Source organism: Lepisma saccharinum, chromosome 11 (assembly GCF_977018435.1).
Source record: "Lepisma saccharinum chromosome 11, izLepSacc3.1, whole genome shotgun sequence".
NCBI lineage: Eukaryota > Metazoa > Arthropoda > Insecta > Zygentoma > Lepismatidae > Lepisma > Lepisma saccharinum.
In genome coordinates this window covers 69,278,637-69,298,460 of record NC_139239.1, presented here as the reverse complement: position 1 = coordinate 69,298,460, position 19,824 = coordinate 69,278,637, and the positions used below count along the sequence as shown (strand labels likewise).

Here is a 19,824-nt window from a genome sequence, read left to right as displayed (position 1 = left end):
CAATGATTGAATTTCATTAGTTATCCACGCAGTGTTGCCAGATGAAACGGGAAATGTAAATGAAATTTCTTACAAGGCATGAAAAATGGCACATAACACGCATGTACGAACATACCGTCGGCAATTTTCAGTTTGGTTAGGTGGATTAGCTCGGCATCTATGGCCGTGAAAAAAGAAATGTTCACTTCTACCGATAGTCAATCGGATGAGGCGTCTTTAAGGGGGAACAACGAAATCGTTGTTTTTTTAGAAATTTAGACTGTGCATTGGCAACACTGCTGGTGTTTCAGTGCCACAAATGGTGTGTTTCGAAACTGTATACATCATGCAATTACTGAAAACAATAAAAAAGAGACTTGGAAATTTTCATGAAAATAGTGTTACTTATATGCACATGGCAACCATGCGATGCATCAGGAATGGAACACGACTTGCCTTTCCTCTGTTTCTTTACAAGCGGGGGAAAATGTAATCTCATCGCATGGTTGCCATGAAAATTTTTTCATGAAAATTTCCAAGTTTCTCTTTTATTGTTTTCAGTAATTGCATGATGTATACAGTTTCGAAACACACCTTTTGTGGCACTGAAACACCAGCAGTGTTGCTAATGCACAGTCTTAATTTCTAAAAACAACGATTTTCCTAGTTCCCCCTTAAAGACGCCTCATGCGATTGGTTATCGGTAGAAATGAACATTTCTTTTTTCACTGCCATAGATACCGATCTAATCCACCTAACCAAACTGAAAATTGCCGACGGCATGTTCGTACATGTGTGTTATGTGCCATTTTTCATGCTTTGTAAAAAAAAAATTCATTTACATTTCCCGTTACATCTGGCAACACTGCGTGAACACTAATGAAATCCAATCATTGTTCCCCGGTTTAAAAATAATGCATGAACAATGCTTCAATTTGGTATAAGGATTATTATATGTGTACCACTTCCGGTTCAAAAGTTGTACTATCCCCATCTCCGGGGTGCGTTGTAAATGGAGCACCCTGTACTATCGATTAGAAGTGGAGACATGTCGATCTGACTTCAAATAAAGGGTTCAGGGGGTTTATTTAAAGAAAACTGCATTTTTGGAGTTACGTTCCTCTCGTTCTCATTTACGATGATTTAATACTTTATGCAGTATATATAACGTTGTTTGGCGAATTCCAAAAAATAAACTTTATTTGAAACAGGAGGATGGACAACTATATTTTAAGACTTCAAAATAATATAATAATAATTCATTTGGAGGAAAAATTTTATAAAGTATTTGATGCATTTAATGTGTGTAGGGCGTAGGACATAGTGTAGACTCGGTTCCAGAATGGAAAACCCATCTTGTCCTTGACTTTGATATCATATAAGGGTTTCCCAAATGAAAGCGAGATCTTTGCTTTTTTCCGGCATGGTTTATTGGTTCGAATACGTGAACACACAGGAAGTAATACTGATACATGGACTACATATCCTCCACGCATAATTGGCGTGTTACCTCAAGCAACTGTCCGAAATTGTCACTAGATTGTGAATACGAGCGAGGAACATTCGTGTCAGGAACCTGGTCTCAACGGTGTTTCGAAACTCTGCATCGTTAGCGAACCTGCAGGCCTGTGGAGCCTTTTTTAGTGGCCCGAAGATGTGGTAGTCGCAGGGAGACAGGTCTGGGATATAGGGGTGGTGATCAAGAACCTACTTTCCAAAGTGCAGCAGCAAATGGGTAAAATAGTCACCACGAGGAATAAGAGATGGCGTCATGTATAAACACAAGTAGATTCGTATGTATTTATATATTCTCTCTACCACATTAACTTCGAACATGATTGCGAATAAAGGAATTAAGGTAAATAATAAATTAAGGTAGGACAATCGTCTGTAGGTGCAGAGAGAGAGAAATAGATGTAACTCTTGCATAGAATTAAACATGGTAAGTCAACAGACAGGTAACGATACAGTCAGTGGTATTTGATGTTGTGCTACTTTATTTAAAAGCTGGGCGAGGAAACGCATATTTATGGAGCTACGTGCGATAGAACATACAGCGTGGCCATAAAGTCCGAAACAATGGAATAACTGATGAAGAACACTACATTTTCTCAATGTAAAACGTGCTCCACACGTTCATCACGAGACAACACCCTTCCTCAAACTATTCAACAAGTTTCCTTTGAGTCCTCTTAAAAATACGAAGATCCGGAGCAGCCGTCGGAGTGATTATCCTTTCTCGGAGATGATCCGGATCCCGGATTTTCACAGCATTCGCTTTAGACTTCACATTCCTCATATGACAAGGTCCATGCGGTTGAAATCAGGTGACCGTGGTGCCCATTATACATAGCCCATTCTCCCAGCGAAGCGTCCGGGCCACATGCCACCCAGAAAACAATATTGCTATTGGTTACTTATTTTATGACTACTGTGTTCTCCAAATCGTTACGTTCCTCGCCCTCTCAATAAAGACGATATTATTATTATTATTATTATTATCATTATTATTACTACGTGACGTCAATTTCCATTTTTGACACAATTTTCGCATTATTAGGCTCATTGTGAAATGTAAAAGTAAAATCATTCACATGGTACCATAAAGTAAGGAGTCAATGAGAGATTAAGGATCTTTAGAGAGCCATTGAGCCTGACTAACTACTCACTATACCAATTTCCCACTAAAGCTTTTTACACACAGAGAATGAACAGGACAAATTAACCGAACATACTGCATAAAGAGAAGGAAGTACATATGTACATGTGTACAAGCTAAGGTTTTCTAAAAAAATCCGCCACACACTGAAAAGTCGTTAGATGATGATAGATGTTATTAACACCGAGCTGAAATCAAGGTAGAAATTGGCAGGTGGGCACCTTACTTCTTTATGTTCGTGAATTTTTGTGTACCGTAGGTTTAAGGAGTTCATATTTTTTTTCACAAGACGGCTGTTCTGGAATGCACTGTTTTCTATTAAAGGTTTGCAAGAATAATTTAAAGTAGGTTAATGCGTAAGTCAGAAATTAATTACACAAAACAGTTAAACTTACATATATTCTTCAGAAAATCAATGGAGGCACATGGCACAGTGGTTCGGATTCCACTTTAAACTGTAGGTCCAGTCCCGATTAGCCTTCTGTGCCTAAATGGACTTAAAACAACAATTCAAATTCACAAAATCAAGTTCCTCCGTGATGTCATCTGACTACGTCCGAGCAGACCTTAGGGTCCTTTCACACGTTCGAGTCCCTGGATGTATGACTTGACGTCATATACGAGTACTCGCGACCGCCATTCCGTGGGTGAAAATCCTTGGTTGGCGATTCAAATAGCATTGGTTCTTATGGAACGCAGAGCATCACGAATCTTTAATTTTTTAAATTGTCTTGAATGTAGTGGCCAAATTTCGGATATTACTTCAAAGATGAAGAAACGAACTTAATAAATATGTAAATATTTAAAAAAATAATACCTACAAAATTTTTTGGTAAACGTGTAAAGTTACACAAAGGGCTACTCGCTCTCCGATACACATTACACATACTTACATGTACAGAAACCTGGAAATTTCACCCATAGGATAATAAGGCATAGGCGATTAGGGGGACAGTTGACCCCCCCCCCCCCCCCCCCACATTTTGCCACCTTTGCCCCAGCACTATGGTAAACCTTATCTCAGGAATTCCGGCCCGGGAGAGAAAATCGGCAACCGTGAATGGATTCTGGACCGTGAAGAGCCTTCTTATCTGTAAAGTATTTCAATTCGGTCCAGGAGCCTTTTTTTCCGGATGAATTGAAATACGGTTCAGGATTTTTTCCGGATGAATTTAAATGCGGTTCAGGAATCTTTTTTCGATGAAACAATAGGTAGCTTGAACCGAATTGAAATTGTGCGCGAAAAAAATATTCCCGTACTGCATAGGAACCCAATATGACCCATTATAATTTATCCATTCCTGGGTCTATAACAACCCTGCCTTATCTACCAAGAGACAATAAACTGTCCTTGCAACCACCCCCTTCCAGTTTTGGCACCTTGCCCCCTTAGTTTTGGAACCAAATCGCCGCCAGTGGGACTAATGTGCTGTACCTGTCTGTCTGTGTGTGTGCGTACGTTACGCACCTGTGTATGTATGTATGAAGTTTAGGTGTAAGTCCACTTCATGCACAAAGAGGCTAATCGGGACCGAACCTACATTTTAATTTGGGATCCGAACCACTATGTACCTCCACAGGGTATCGAACCGCGCGCGTGTGTGTCAACAGCTTCCATAACATAACAAAATTAGAGTATTGTATTATCCATTTATAATGTTTAACACAACGAACTACAAAAGCTTAATATTTAATTTTCTGACTGAATTGTTCCTACCCCCAGAAACATTTCAAATTTTATGAAACATTAGAAAGTACGTAAATAATATTGATAATAATAAAATACAATCTTTACCGTTCTGCATAATCTACCTTTATTTTCAAATTACCAAATGAAAAAATGCGATTAGATGGAAAAAAAATACTACATTTAAAACATACTCTGAATTCGTAAAAAATATCAGCTTTCGTATATAAATACTATTTAAATCTGTGTAATGACAACTTACGAGTCCGCGTTGCAAGATAAAATGAAATTTTTAAGTATAGCATGATGAGGGAAGTGTTTGTAGGACTGGAATTTCGTATCAAATAAACGTTGAAATCATAATTATCGTGTGTAATTTGAATTAATTTATAATTTTACAGAAATCTTGTAAATATTTGGCTGCACAAGTTACCGTGGTCATAGGCTACAGCTTTTTAAAAACATTTAAGTGCTCACACGTACATGCAAAGGAAGTGAAAGTGTACAAATACTAATGCAATAATCATAATTAGCCTAACCTGCTCGAAACACCTAGATGCTAATAACTAAATTTAAATCACCTAACCCACAAATTGACGTATTCAAAGAGATTTACTTCACACGGAAAATGGAATTCATCGAGAATGATAGGGAAAGCAGGTTACTTTAATTTTAAAAAAATCCAAAGCAAAAGAATTCTCTAGGCCTCATGTACTATGAGGAGAATTTTGCTATTGTTAGTGACCACTGGAATTCTTTGTTCTAAAGTTCATATTCCTTTTCGGTGCACAAGCCAGGTAATGGTAAAAATCAAAGAGCAATACATGATGCAAGTTGTTTTTCAGAATAGGATATTAGTTTTAGGAATATCAGCGCTTGTTTCATTAATCCCTAAAGAGGACTTCTAACTGTACATGGACATGTATCTAAATCGTTTCATACAAAATAGTATTTGTACATAAACTTGAACCAGATTACGAATTCATATTCGTTGAGCATATACTGTATTTTAACCTTATATTCACTGACATGTAAGTTAATGATTACGTATATTTTCACCTCGTACGTGTGACATTTAAAACAAGCTGAGATGATATCTCGTTCACTTTAGAAACTTGTTTACAGAGTTTGTTTTACATTTCCAGATACGTTAAATGCTGGTGTTACACAGGCACACATTTTTTTATGCAACTCATTAATCCCATCGCAATAATCATAATGACGTTCCTGTTTTGACAGAAATATTTTGAAAACGAAGAATATAACATCCATTGTTCAGAGTGCAAAGGTACAAAATTATGCACGAATATATTTGTGAAATAGTCCATAAAAATATAACGAAATCGTAAATCCCATTGATAGACAATATATTTCTTTCCATTGATAGATTTGGTATTTTAAGTCCACTTTATGCATAGTAAGGCTAATTAGGACTGGACCTATAGTTTGAAGTGGGATCCGACCCACTATGTACCTCCACCGGGTATCGAACCCGGGACCCCTTGATTACTTATTTCCATTGTGTTTATCATCGTGTACATAGTGCTTTTACACTTGAACATAATGTATTATGTTAAGTTGTTGAATGAGATGGAATTGAATGTCGTGTTCTGTGACTATAGAACGTAAATACACTTCGAACTATACAATTTTCGACAACATATTACAATAATACGGACGCACAAATCACAATCAACATTCTTTGTCTTAAATAAAGCAATATTAGATATATTTGCTGTTACAAGTTTGACATTCATGCCAATCAACTAGGCTCACAAATTCTCAAATGTCGTATTTCGCACTGGTTGAACCACAGGTGGTTGAACACATATTTTGCACTAACATGTAATTGAGTTTTGTATTACATAGAAACTCACAAATGTACGTACAATTGACTAGGAAATAATCATTTAAATTTTGCGATGATAATAATTATTCTTACTTTGAAATAAAGAAACTTACAGTAATTCTTTTCTTGCACTACCAGAATCAGCTGTTGGTAGACGTCGCCATATTGTAGGTAAATCTCAGCTCTCCATAAGGAGAATGGATCTCAAGTACTCGTATATGACGTCAAGTCATACATCCAGGGACTCTATCACACGTGGCTCCTGAGCGCCACTCACCGGAACGTTTGGGAACTATATGTGACGCGTTCCGTGAGCATGCGCTGAACCAAAACTAATTTCTTTTGGGAAGAGAGGTAGGTACTTGCACAGGAGCTAATTCAATCCCTTGAAAAAGTTTTCTGGCTCCGATCGCGAGTTCGTGTCGCAAAGCAACGTCAAAAACTGAATACGATCCGCAAAAACTCCATTACAATCATTGCAGCATAAATAACTGAGCTCTTTCCCCTCCCGGGAACAGTTGTTCTCGAGTTCGCACACATTCCCAGCGTGATTTTAAAAACCCGCAGTTTGCAGACGTACCCTCGCATAAAAGAGAGAAGAAATGCCTGCAATTGAAAATAACGACTCATCCGTGCACAAACGCAGCCCCCTCCAAAAGAAAAGGGTCCCGGGTTTTCTTCCATTTTCTTCATTCGTCTCTCCCTTTTCTCCCTCTTACGAAATTCGAGCTTAATGCTCCTGTAAATTTCTGTGTATACTCTCCTTTCTCGGATTTATGTGACGGGGACTTGAGGAAAAACCGTAGTTTTAAAGAATCGCTGGGAAAGAGAGAAAGAAGGAAGAGAAGGAACCACAATTTGGTGAACTGCGGTTATTCAGGGAAGGTGAAACGACACGGTTCGCCTTGCTAATGGCCATCGAAGGAAGTTCTTCCACGTAAATTACAGGCGAAAGCAGCGGCAGAAGTCCTCCTTCGCAAACGGCCACTGACAAAACAAACATGCCCGCTTGGATGCGTAAGAATTTGTACAGCAGGCCATAAAAGTTAGTTTTCTGCAACACTGCGCTTCTCGTGCTTTTTGGAGTGACGTCATTTGGAAGCTGTTGACGCCGTCTCCTCAAGAAGAAAGTTCAACGTGACTCAAATTGTAGTGACAAAGGCATCGCACCCATATTTGTTTGACTTTTGTTTTTAAGTTCACTTCATGCACAGACAGGCTAATTAGGACTCTGACTAGTTTAAAGAGGGACCCGAACTACTGTGCAATGTGTCTCCACCGCGTATCGAACCCGATACCCTTTGATTACAAGGCGGCGGCGTTACCACTACGCAATCGGGGAGGCCAACTGAAAATAATCATACAAATATATTAAATGTCCGACGTGTTATTTAATCCAGCTTCAACACGTTTTGCACATCTAATGCTAGATAAATTCTATAAATATTCAGACAGCAACAACCACTTTGCTTCGTCTGAAAAAGTCGTATAGTAAAACAATTTTGATTTGGGTGAAATTTTCATTTATAAAATGAATGCCTAGATGAAATAAAACAGTTGAAACTTAACGTACCAAAATATAAGTTGGTTAATTTTTGTACGATAAGTTTTACATTGATTGAATAACATAATCAGATGTCTGGCACACCTAGTACTGCCCTCTTACACGACCAATGTTGCAAGTACACCTCGCCAACGTTTTTACACCTTAGTCACTTTTCCCCACACTGAAAGTTCTTGTTTAATGTTTAAAAAATATCCACATAGAAAAAGTTAATACCCAGTGTAAGTTTAATGTGTGTGTCGCTTTTCGCACAAAAGTTACGTAGGTTAAAAGTCTCGGTTGCGTGACTTTTTGAACACCCTGTGTTAATGGGCAAAATAACACCGGAACTAACACATAGGAAATGAATAATTTCTCCATTGTCACGTGGTTTTGTTTAGATTAACTTCGTTCTTCCAGTGGATGTCTGCGTACTGAAAATAAAATTACTTTTGTCCACAGGTCATACCCTCTCAAGTCTCGTGTGGATACCATCACTAGCCGAGAAGAAAAAACGTTGCCTACCTTTGCAGGGGCAGAATCCTTTGCAGCTGACCCTGATGTTGCTGTGGTGGATGCAGTTGTGGTAGTCGAGACGGCAGAGGGAGCTGTAGGTCCTGTTGTCGGATCCACACAGGAAGGTGGGTTTCACGACGGGGCACGCATTGCATCGCCTGAAGAACAAAGAGAAGCAAAACATGAGACACACAATACTTCAGATGACACACATTCGCTTACAAGTGACCTATATATTATTTATGTTTGGTGGTTTAAACTACCCCTTTCCTTTTACTTCAAGGTTACATAAAATACACCGTAAGATCATTCACCTCCTTTCAGACTGTAGGGAGTCAGCGTATGAAAATACGGTTGTATTTCGAGTGCATCAAATTATAATTTTATATGTTGTAACTAATTTTATTTAATACCACAGATTAAAGGGATAACAGTGACCAGGCAGTGAACATCAAAGTAGGCTTCACCCAAAGTATTTTAAATTTGCTGGAAGAAAATAAATTACCACAATTATTTACTTAATCCGTTGCCAAAGATTTCAACTAGAAGTAATGTTGTGCTTTTGCATTAATGGCGTACTTGCTAAAAATACCATTTTAAGGAATGTAAGTTATGCTAGCAAATGGATTCACAATTCACGAAAGAACAGAGAAGAGCAAAAAGTAACTAAAAAATGATAAAAATGCAACGAAAACAGAAAAAACTGAAAATCACCTACAAGCCAAAAAAATGCAAGAGAAAAACATTGTTTTCTGGTTCTAATTGGTTTATCATTGTTTTAAGGCCCAGAAAAAAGATACGATTTTTCATCTCGAGCCTTAATGATGAACTGACGAAATGCTGTACCTACGAGCGGCGACTACTCTTCCATACTTTGCATTCGTCAGTGTGGTAAGACCTTAGAAATGTCATTGACGTCAGAGCGGTCCATCTTGACAACGCCACGGAATGCAACTAAGGAGGCATAACTAGCATAAATGAAAGGGTGGATTCCACGGAAAACACCCTCAAGTCTTCAGACGAATGGCCTTCCAACTACGCGCTATTAGGGCCAGACCTCGATCCGTCGATTTCCACAAACATCTGGCCTAGGGTCAATGTGGAATGCACGCCCACTGGTACTCCAGTGCCGTGGAAACAAGACGCCGAAAACCACGATGGATACCGCCAGCTTCCTCCAAATAAACGTTGACTCTTTATTTTCAGCAAAGAAGTATTGCCAGAGGAATGATGAGCGAATCTTATCTACGGGAAAACCTGCTTTATAATTTCTCAACATCTAGGAGAAAGAGTTAGTACGTAGAATCTATGCAACTTGGGAGCAGCATACCGACGAATTTCTTAGGAAATAATGTGATGATATATGAATTTGCAAGGTGTGGTTCTGCTGTTTCAGTTCAGAGATTTGGAAGTGATCCTCCGTCCGATAACAACATTACTCGATGGCTTAATATGTTTCAAACAAGTGGATGTGTCTGCAACGGGAAGAGTTCTGGACGTCCAAGTGTGTCAACGATGTAACGACCGCCTCGTTAGCCAAATTGCACTCCTATATTGGAAAATATTTTATTCGTATACTTTTAAGTTAATAATTTGCATTATAGTATTTATACTTAATTGTTTTCATAACTCATGTATATATTTATGTTTTATCTTTTGCTATTATATTATTCGCGTATGTTTGATATGAACCTCACGGCTCATATCCATGTGCCGTTAATTATTCTTGGTTATTTTATATTAGTTGGTTCTTATTATTTGATTATTAATATTTCATATTTCATAATTTTTTATAAATAGAAAGATTATTACTAGACTTATATAATCCACTAATATTTCCTTTATTGTAACAAAAGTGTAAACGCAGCCTAATGTAATAATCTATATGTTAATTTTCTGACCGAATCTTTAATATTGGATATGTAAATCTGTGTTCTTTCACGGCAGAAAAATGTTTATGATTTAGATTGACATAGATTTCGTTTAGCAACAATGGGAAGATCGAATATGTTCTTTTAAGTTTAATGTATTCAATAAGGTTCAAGTTGCAACGAGGAATGATTCGAGTTTAATCTTTACTATCAGAGATGAATCATTCCCCTTATACAATTTAATTTGGTTTTGCTGCAACGTGGAAATTAGTTAAACTTTGATATTGAGATTGTGAATATAGACATTGATGAGTCTTTAGTTTTTGGAAATGTCGCAAGTCGGGCTGTGCAAATTACGTAATGCTTAACAAGTGAGCATCGATTGGAAAAGTATATAAGTAAATGCGGAGCTTAGTTTGCACGCATTCCATCCAGAGGGGGCCACTCCGCGACTTGCACGTTATTGGCTAGAGCTTGTGACGTCACCAAGCGGACACGAGAGGAAGAAAGCTATGAGTAGAATGTAACAGATGGCCCATGAAACGCTGTGTTTTCATGCATCTTTTGATATTATACACCAAAGCTGTTAATTTAATTTGACAACAAGAGATCAAATACGCGATAGAAGAATACACTTATTCCGAAACAATGCATAGTTTATGTTTCATACATTATATGCGTGATATCTTGTCCCTGTAGGCTGTAATCCACTGCCAGCTTTTCTTTCCAGCTAACCTATTGCATTTATTTTAAATGTCTAATTCTAAGGAAAGTTCTTGTCCGGGCATATTCTGATATGACTTTTTACTGAATATCCTGGAATTTCCCTTTAATATTTTTACGCTACTTTTCAGATTCTCCAGTTGATCGCCAAGATGAGGATAAATTTGTTTTTGTTATTTAGTGTCTTCTTCCACTTTTGGCTAATTGCGACGAACAGGATGAGTGATGATTAGTTTAAATTGATGAAGGGACAATCGCAGCAGGCACGTATCCAAGGGGGAGCTTAGGGGGCTTGAACCCTCCGAAAGTTTGCGGTTTACAATAGTTAAAATGAGGTTTTTGGTTTCTTGTGATGTGAAATAAAATAACGTGACGATAATTTAAGGAGAGAAATAATTATCGAGTCAAGCACGTATGCAAGGTGGGAATCAGGGGACTCCAGCACCCCATTCAGGAAATTACGCTACATAAAATTAGGTTCATGGCTTCTTAAATAATGTGATGATAATTTGAGATAAATAATTTTCGAGCCAAGACACAGAATGTTCTATAACCCTGTTATTGTTAATAGCGCGCACCCAAGGTGGGATCAGGGGGCTGGAGACCCCCCTTAATTTTTTCAGTTTACACTACATAAAATTAGTTTTTTTGTTTGTTTTTTATTTGATTTATTTTATTTTACTTCGCGTTTTGTTCCTCTTAGCTAATTTACGAAGATGGGAATGAGTGATGAAATGATGAAAACGATAAATGGACATTCACATACAACCATGGCTAAGCGGGATTCGAACCCGGGACCCTTGTGCTAACCACTCAGCCACAGGATCCGGCAAAATTGGGTTTTTGTTTTCTTGAATAGTGTGCTGATAATATATAAGAAGAGAAATACTTACGAAGGCATGTTAAAGTTATGTTAAACTTTATATTCTTTGGCAACCTGGAAAGGTCATTCATTATCGAAATATTGCTATTTGATGTTGCTCGAAGTTTTTTTTTTCGTTGCAGTTTCAAGATACTATCCCTTTTCTGTTACTTATAGCTTTTGGGGGAGGGGGGCAAGTGCCTCTGTGTACCCTACCATAATATGTGCCAATGCGACACAATATATTAAAAATTTGCCCCCTCTAGGATTGACTTCGCTCCCCCCCCCACACAAAGAATTCCTGGCTACGGGCCTGATTGAATAGCTTCTTTGGTCATTATTTACATGACATTTCTTCTCATTGATTGACGAGAAGATTGAAAGGATGTGCAGGGGAGAAACGCCTGTCCTGTAAGTCGTACATTATATTTTCAGCACAATTTCTCAACAAACGCACATAAAGTAAAGTAACAGTGCAATTGTTAATTAGTGTTCGCTACCTACGAGATGTTCAAAGTATTATTTTCGCGGACGATGTTTCAACTTCAAAGCTAATAAATCTTATCTTGCACTCGATATTCAATGAAGCAATACTTAGAAACTGAGTTCCGATTGTGTAAAGGTTTTTGAAAGTTGCATACGTGATGATACGGAAGGCGAGTGTGGAAGATAAGGCCGGAGGCGCATCCACAAATTTTTATCTGGAGGGAGAAAGTACCAGGATAAACGTACCAATAACAATAATAGTAATAATAATAACATTAATAAATACATTATTAGTACTAATGGTAGTAGTAGTAGTATCAAGGACGTTATTATCCTCATAAATTACGCAAAAGGGAGGTAGATGTCTGTGCTAAAGCATTTATTTTGAACAAACGATTTGAAACCAATAAGTTGCTGACCAAGGCAGTTTATTAAGATAAAAACACTTAACACGTAACGTTAATATGGAAACAAGGCTTAATTATATTACAAACGATTTGAAATATTTTTTCAACACCAGAAATTTTACATTAGCTAATAATTGAAAACAAGTACAAAAACTGTATTTTTGAATGGCAGAAAATGAATGATAAATGCATGCCGAAGATATTTTTCTTGTACATATAACATGTATAACTTTCATATGTTTTACACATATGCAACATGGAGCGACATAAAATAAGAAAATACATATGCAAGATGCTAACACTAAATTATGTACGTATTCAAAGTTTTTTCATTACATATATACAAAACATATTATTTAAATACATCACATTACAAAAAACAATTATATTGCGAGCGAAGCGAGAAAGACAATTTTTTGATCCAATTTTTGCAATTTAAAACAATATTGATTTAATAAGGAACAAATAATATCACATGGCGCCATGGCATTCTGTCTTTCACATTTTTTAAAAAATTAGATTATTTGGCGCCCATGGCCGACTCCCGACGCCCCCTAGCTACGTCTCTGAACTTGACGAGACTGAGAAAAGCTGGCACTGCAAGCAAAGCGAGCAAGAAAATTTTACGAAATGTGTTTTTATTTGTATAAAATTTGAAATAGAAGGGGGCAATTTCTCCTCTCTGCCCCCTGCAGGTGCCTTTGGCCATCAATGTTTGCCTCCCCCCCCTAGAATTGACTTCCGTCGAAGGTTGGCGGACAATGCCCCTGCCCTCCCCTGTGGTTGCACCACTGGGTAAGTCCGAAATTTGGAGGAACAAATTGAATCAATCCTGCTACAACAACTTTTTGGGAAGCGATGATCACTTTATTCCAGGCGATTTTCTTCTATTATTATTGCACGTGGCAAGAGCACAAACAAATTGATTTGTTCTCATTCTACCGGCATTCAAGAAAAAGTGTGTATAAGTAAATAATCGACCCATTTATCTCAAGCTTCCGTATACGATAACGAAGTAAGTTCCATTCTGTCCGCTTAATGACGTCATAGCGCGCACAGAATCATGGGAGAAAATCTCGGAACCTCGGGAATGGCCTACCTTATAAAGGTACCTTGCATTCCATCAGCGTCGGCTCTACGATATGAACATCTAATGACACTTGGGAATAAAGATACCTATATTTCGCCAAGCACAATTTATACTTCGAAATTTATAATGTTATGGGACGACAGGTTAGGATCGGCCGAAATCCTTTGAGGTTAATGACGCCTGCCTATTGGACATGTATTTGTCACTGTTGACCCATATATTCTCATTCTTACGGATAAATGATAGAATTTCAGATCTCCGAACTTTATTTTGGCCTTCTTCAAAATTTATTCAACGTAGACTTATTTGGGCAAGGAAGCAAAACTAGACATGTAATGCAATATGTCTCGTTTTTCAATGAAAAATGTCATCATTGGCGTGTATCTTGTTGCAAGCTCTGCCTACTAACGTTTCTCGATCCCAAGTACTCAGTGGAGCCCGTAGATTCTATTCTGCTTGAATCCTGCCCGTATTAACATCGATACTCGTGACACATTTTGGTCGCAATACTGTAGGAAGGGGCACGTACGAAAGTTTTTGTCTGCTACTGAATGGTAGGCCGTAAGCTTGGTCTACGGTTGCAAAAACGACAGGGTTCTCTTCCCTGGTACGGCTTCCTCCTAGCGACACACATACACACGTAACTATTCCCTGCACATATACATATTTCGATTTTCCCCATGGAGACATGCAGCAAATTAGAATCCTGGATTCATCGAAACGAATACTAACGAACAGGGGATTCTGTATTTCTTTTAAATTTAAGGATATTCATGGACTGTAAATTGTAACTTGAGTGTAATGTAAGCTTTCGTATGTATTGGAAAATAAACCATCTCCTGGATAAAAATGAATGAAAAGAAAGGTCAAAGTAACCTCCCAGAAGATGCAGTTGCCAATCTTAAAATTTGAGAAGAGTCGTTCATTTATTTTATGATTCACCAACAACACCCTTAAAGTTCTCAATGCTTTATTCACCAAGCCCGTACCTGAGAGGGGTCAGAGTATCCCATTTAGCCGTCTGAGTTTTAGCCGAGGTGAAATTAGAACATAAGGTATTTGGAAGATTGAGGCAGGCTAGGATTACCATAATTTGCAGCTCTCTGTGTGTGTGTTACTGAAAGGCTATCTATAGTGGGGAGTGAAATAACACACAGTTATAGTTATATGAACATACATATATATATTACGCAGATGAATTGCGTCTTACATAAAGCTAAGGTCAACCCTCATGCGTGAATAAGCGCGCGTAACGGCCATAGTAAGTCTCGCAGGTAGGTAAGACGAGCAGAGCCGCGCTCGCTGTGAAAGAGGTTGAGTTGACAGTAGCGTCGAGACGTTCGTCGCATCCAGTTAAGCAGCTGCCGTGCGACCGATCAGTGGTTGTGCGTTTTTCTTCGCCTGTGCCTCATTTGTCTACAGTATATTTGGGTAAACAAACTTACGTCCGACCGGAAGTCACGTCGTCCTAGGCAATTGGCACTGCCATTGCGTTCGTGACAATTTGCGAACCCGTCATTGCGCTGTTCCGTTTGCGTCCGTGACATGTTTGCAACATTAATTCATCCTAATTAGTATATGCAAAGTTTTCATTAAATCCAAGATGACTAGGATTATTCCTAACTTTAACACAAATGTTGTTGTTTAAGCGCATATTAAATATATTTCTTCTTAATATCAATCTTTCTTCAACAATAGACAAGATCAAAGTATTTTAATCTTCGTTATAAATTCATATACTAAATCTTTCTTTATTCATTTTATGTGCAAGGGCAAATATGAATTGCTTTATAAAGTCAGTCTCGTTATTTGTTGTCCTAGTTTAATATTGTAACATGTAAGCATATAATTCACTATCTCACTTTCACTATAGTTTTCCTATTGGCTGTTAATTTTAGGAGTGGGGGAACAACGCTACGTGTTTTTGGCGACATAATAACTTCCACGTTGGCATTTTTAATTGTTGCCAACGTGAACTTTAGCTTACTATCGCTAATTAACATTGATGTGTTTATCAGTTCTTCTTATGATATTTTTATGTTATGAGTTGCTAGCATTGTAAAAAGAACAATCTGTTATGCTGCGCCTCGCGCTTGGGGAGGCAGTTGAAGACTTGTTATCTACGGTAGAGGCAGTGCGCGGTTTCTGTCTGACAAAATTTTACTAATCACTGCCCTCGAGTTAACAGGACTCAACATATGATTCATTTGTACTGTGTAGTATGTAACGCGCGCGAGTCGGTATTTAAGTTTTTGAACTTTTTAAACTTAAAATACTTGGTTTTAGTTTTATTTACGGTGACTCGTCACATGTCGGTGGTTACCTTCCAGGGAATGGGTGGGTCGTCTTAATACCGATCCCTGAGTGAGAACTCTTGCGTCCAACTGACCAGCCGGAGCAAGAAGCAGAGTGTTGCCGTCTCGTGGCTCCGTGTCCAGGGGATACGAATGGTGGCACGTTGCAACGAAAGCATCGAGAGCATTGTACTACCGGATGGATGTGTGCCGTGTTACGAAACGTGCTCACATTGAACATTTACAAGGTACACTATGTAAACTTGTTGAGTTGTTGTTTACTCCCATATTAGCTTTGTCTTGTACCCCACATTTAAGGGAAATTAAAAGACTATGAAACCCCGATAATCATTTTGGGACACACTGTATATTTTCTAGTAGTCAGTAATATATTTGACCACATTTTCAAATTTCTTTTCTAAGCTGAGCCAACCTTCCCTCAGCATGTCACTGGTTTGGAGACAACTTACGATTTCTCAATATGTTACATAATACTTAATTAGAAATTTCAATCTCTTGGAAAAAGATGTATGTAAATCAACATTTCAAAAACTTAATTTTATGATTTAAAATACCTGTTTTCAAACGTTTCTGATGTAAATTCATGTATTTTCCAAAGTTTTTGAACTAGATTCAGAATTTTACAGTTTTGTGATATATTTTCTTCTTAAATTTTTCAAATTATCTTTTAGAATTTCTCCCATTCCTAGAGTTTCCCAAAGGATCCAAACACCCGTTTTTGCAGTTTCGGACTGTCAGGTAGCTGAAGGATTAAAACCAACTATTACTTTGCTTATTTAGTTATAAGTAACATGAGTAATTGTATGTGGATACATTAGAAATTCGTTGATATATGTGTTTTTAAATATCTAAATTTCGTCTATGAGTTTAGGAAATTGTGTAAACAATGCGAGAATTTGGAGGTAACACAACGTCTGTAATTCAGCTATTATAGTAAAGGTAAGATTCTCTAATTGTCTTCTCTAAGTAACGGACAGTATGTGATACAGGATAGTGATGAAAACTGCGGATATGCAACAGATACAATATTGAGAAAGCTTTAATGTTCCTGACAGCATTTATTTCTTTCTCTCCCTTTCTTCTCTTTATTCTTTCATGCCTGAAGAGGGAGAGAGGGAGAGGAAAAGAGAGATAGAGAGAAAGGAAAAATAGAGGGAGAATGAAAGGAAGGAAAGAAGAAAGGGGAGAAACAGGAAAATACCGAGGAAAAGAGAAAGAATAGGAAAGTAAATAGGAAAAGAAAGGGAAGAGGAAGAGAATAGGAAAAGAAAGAGAAAAGCAAGTTCTCTCTTTCTTTTGTTTACGAGAGAAAGAGAGAGAGAGCGTTTCTTTATATCCTTTTCTTACTTTCTTTCTTCCGTGTTGAATCTAACATACAAATCTTTGACACCAGTACTAAATGAGCAACTAACGAACTGTATTCACAGATTCAGGTGTATTTGCATACACACATTAGCTCGTTACTTAGAAAAAAGCTTTTTAGAAAATAATCTCTCAAGAGTTTCACAACCTAAGCTACATTAATTTCACAGAAAAAATAAGTTGATAGAAAGGGGAAAAAATCCCAAACGAGATCACACCGACACACTGATGTGACAGTACGCGTTTAACTTGCAAACTCCCATTTGTGCAGCCTGTTCTTCATAACGAGCTACTGAAAAAAAAATGCAAGAGGGAACTCGTCCACTTATTGCCGCTAGAACGATGCCACAACCAGACCAACCACTGTAATCCTAATTTGATGGTAGAAAGAGTAATTTGGATTAGAGAAAATCGGATTTGGAGGAACTCGTGTTATGATTGGCTGCTTACACGTGTAGAGGAAGAACATCTTTGGGAAAAACGATGCCAACGCGTCTGTGCTTGTAAAGCCTTAGAAAGAGTTTAAATTTCTAAGCTGACGGGGGAAAATTACTTGATATTGAGTGGACGACATGTATTTTTGGAATAACAGTAGAATTGTCTTGTACATAAACACAAAACCTAGTACTTGAGAATTATTTTTATTATATATTTTACAAGTTCACGAGTATATCCAAAAGATGTTTCCATTGGGAATAATAACCTTGTACAGTAGATCAGAAGAAGCAGAAAAAGTGATAATTGCTATAACTGGTGCATGTCCACTTCATTATTCTTGCACCATGGTGCAACTAACTTTATAACATAAGGTTATTTTTTAAAAGGTACGCTATTCCCTATAAACTGCAATGTTCTATGGACGTTTATGGAGGAAGTGATGTGATCAGCACGAAGCACAGACTACTTTGAACCTCAAGTACGCATATATTAGAAAATGGGTGAACCGAAGTGACACTGCCTGAAAAGTGCTCTTTGGAAATCGTTAATTCCAGCGTGGAAGTCTTATACATTAGAGAAATACATTTCAAATATAAGTGTGGAGGAAATATTTATACCCAACAGACAATGAATCTGAACTACGAATCTGAACTACGTCTATAGAACAGAAAGCTAGGCTGAGGTAATTTCAAAAACTATCAAGAATGGTTGAAAACTTTCAATTACATTGAAAGTCAAGGTAGCTGAATTTCCATAGACATAACGTCAAGACTTATGAACGCCCACAGAACAGAATTCGAGGCGTTCTCACAAAACGGAAATTCAGGATACAAAACTTTCACGCTCTAGAAAGCCAAGCAAGGTTGAGGAATTACCACAGCACAAAAAGGAAAGACTGCAAAACTTTCACAGCTCAAAAAGGCAAGGCTGCAAAGCTTTCACAGCACACAAAGGCAAGGCTGCAAAGCTTTCACAGCACACAAAGGCAAGGCTGCAAAGCTTGCACAGCACACAAAGGCAAGGCTGCAAAGTTTCCACAGCACACAGATCCAAGGCTGCAAAGCTTTCACAGCACACAAATCCAAGGCTACAAAGCGTACACAGCACACAAAGGCAAGGCTGCAAAGCTTTCACAGCACACAAAGGCAAGGCTGCAAAGCTTTCACAGCACACAAAGGCAAGGCTGCAAAGCTTTCACAGCACACAAAGGAAAGGCTGCAAAGCTTTCACAGCACACAAAGGCAAGGCTGCAAAGCTTTCACAGCACACACAGGCAAGGCTGCAAAGCTTTCACAGCACACAAAGGCAAGGCTGCAAAGCTTTCACAGCACACAAAGGCAAGGCTGCAAAGCTTTCACAGCACACAAAGGCAAGGCTGCAAAGTTTTCACAGAACACAAAGGCAAGGCTGCAAAGCTTTCACAGCACAGAAAGCCAAGGTTGCAAGGCTTTCCCGGCGAAGGAAGACAAAACTTTCACGCACAGAAAACCAAGCTGCAATACTTGCACAACACAGAAAGCCAAGGTTCTTCTACAGAAGTAGAGGTCACACTTCAATGGTTCCACCGAACCCCCCAAAGTGTCGACGAAGGACTCGTACTTGGAATGTTCAATGCTCTGAACGCTCCGACACGGTTCCAAAGGCGTAAGGCTGTGTTCGATGGCAAATTAATATTTCACGAGATAAAAGGGAGGCAGCAGGAGAGCAATTCCACTGGCGAAAACAATATCTAAGTCGGCACGTGAGTGTGTTTGTAAGGAGAGTAAAGCGGCTAAGGCTATTTGCAAATGTAAGAGGAACTCTAAGCTCTGGCAGGATAAATTGAAAACATATGTTTTCCTAGCACAAAGGAAAGACCCTGTTTCATTATTTCTAAAACAAACATCGACGTCATGCTCTCCTACATCGTAGGTATACTTGGTTTACATTTTTCGGATTTTAACACTACATTAACAATTGACACATTTCAGGGCATGAATAAGTACTAGTTTCATTTCTAGGGCGTGAGAATCGGACTGGAGGTCTCCCCAATGGCAT

General features: G+C 38.2%; 1 protein-coding gene across 1 annotated transcript in view; it reads right to left on the bottom strand.

Annotated features, from left to right (window-relative positions):
• Cow (Proteoglycan Cow) overlaps positions 1-19,824 on the bottom strand; it is a 499,652-nt gene that overhangs the window by 106,734 nt on the left and 373,094 nt on the right. The window contains exon 5 of the mRNA XM_083131362.1: positions 8,243-8,391. Within this exon, the coding sequence (XP_082987488.1) occupies positions 8,243-8,391 (149 nt within the window). The remainder of the gene's footprint in view (positions 1-8,242; positions 8,392-19,824) is intronic.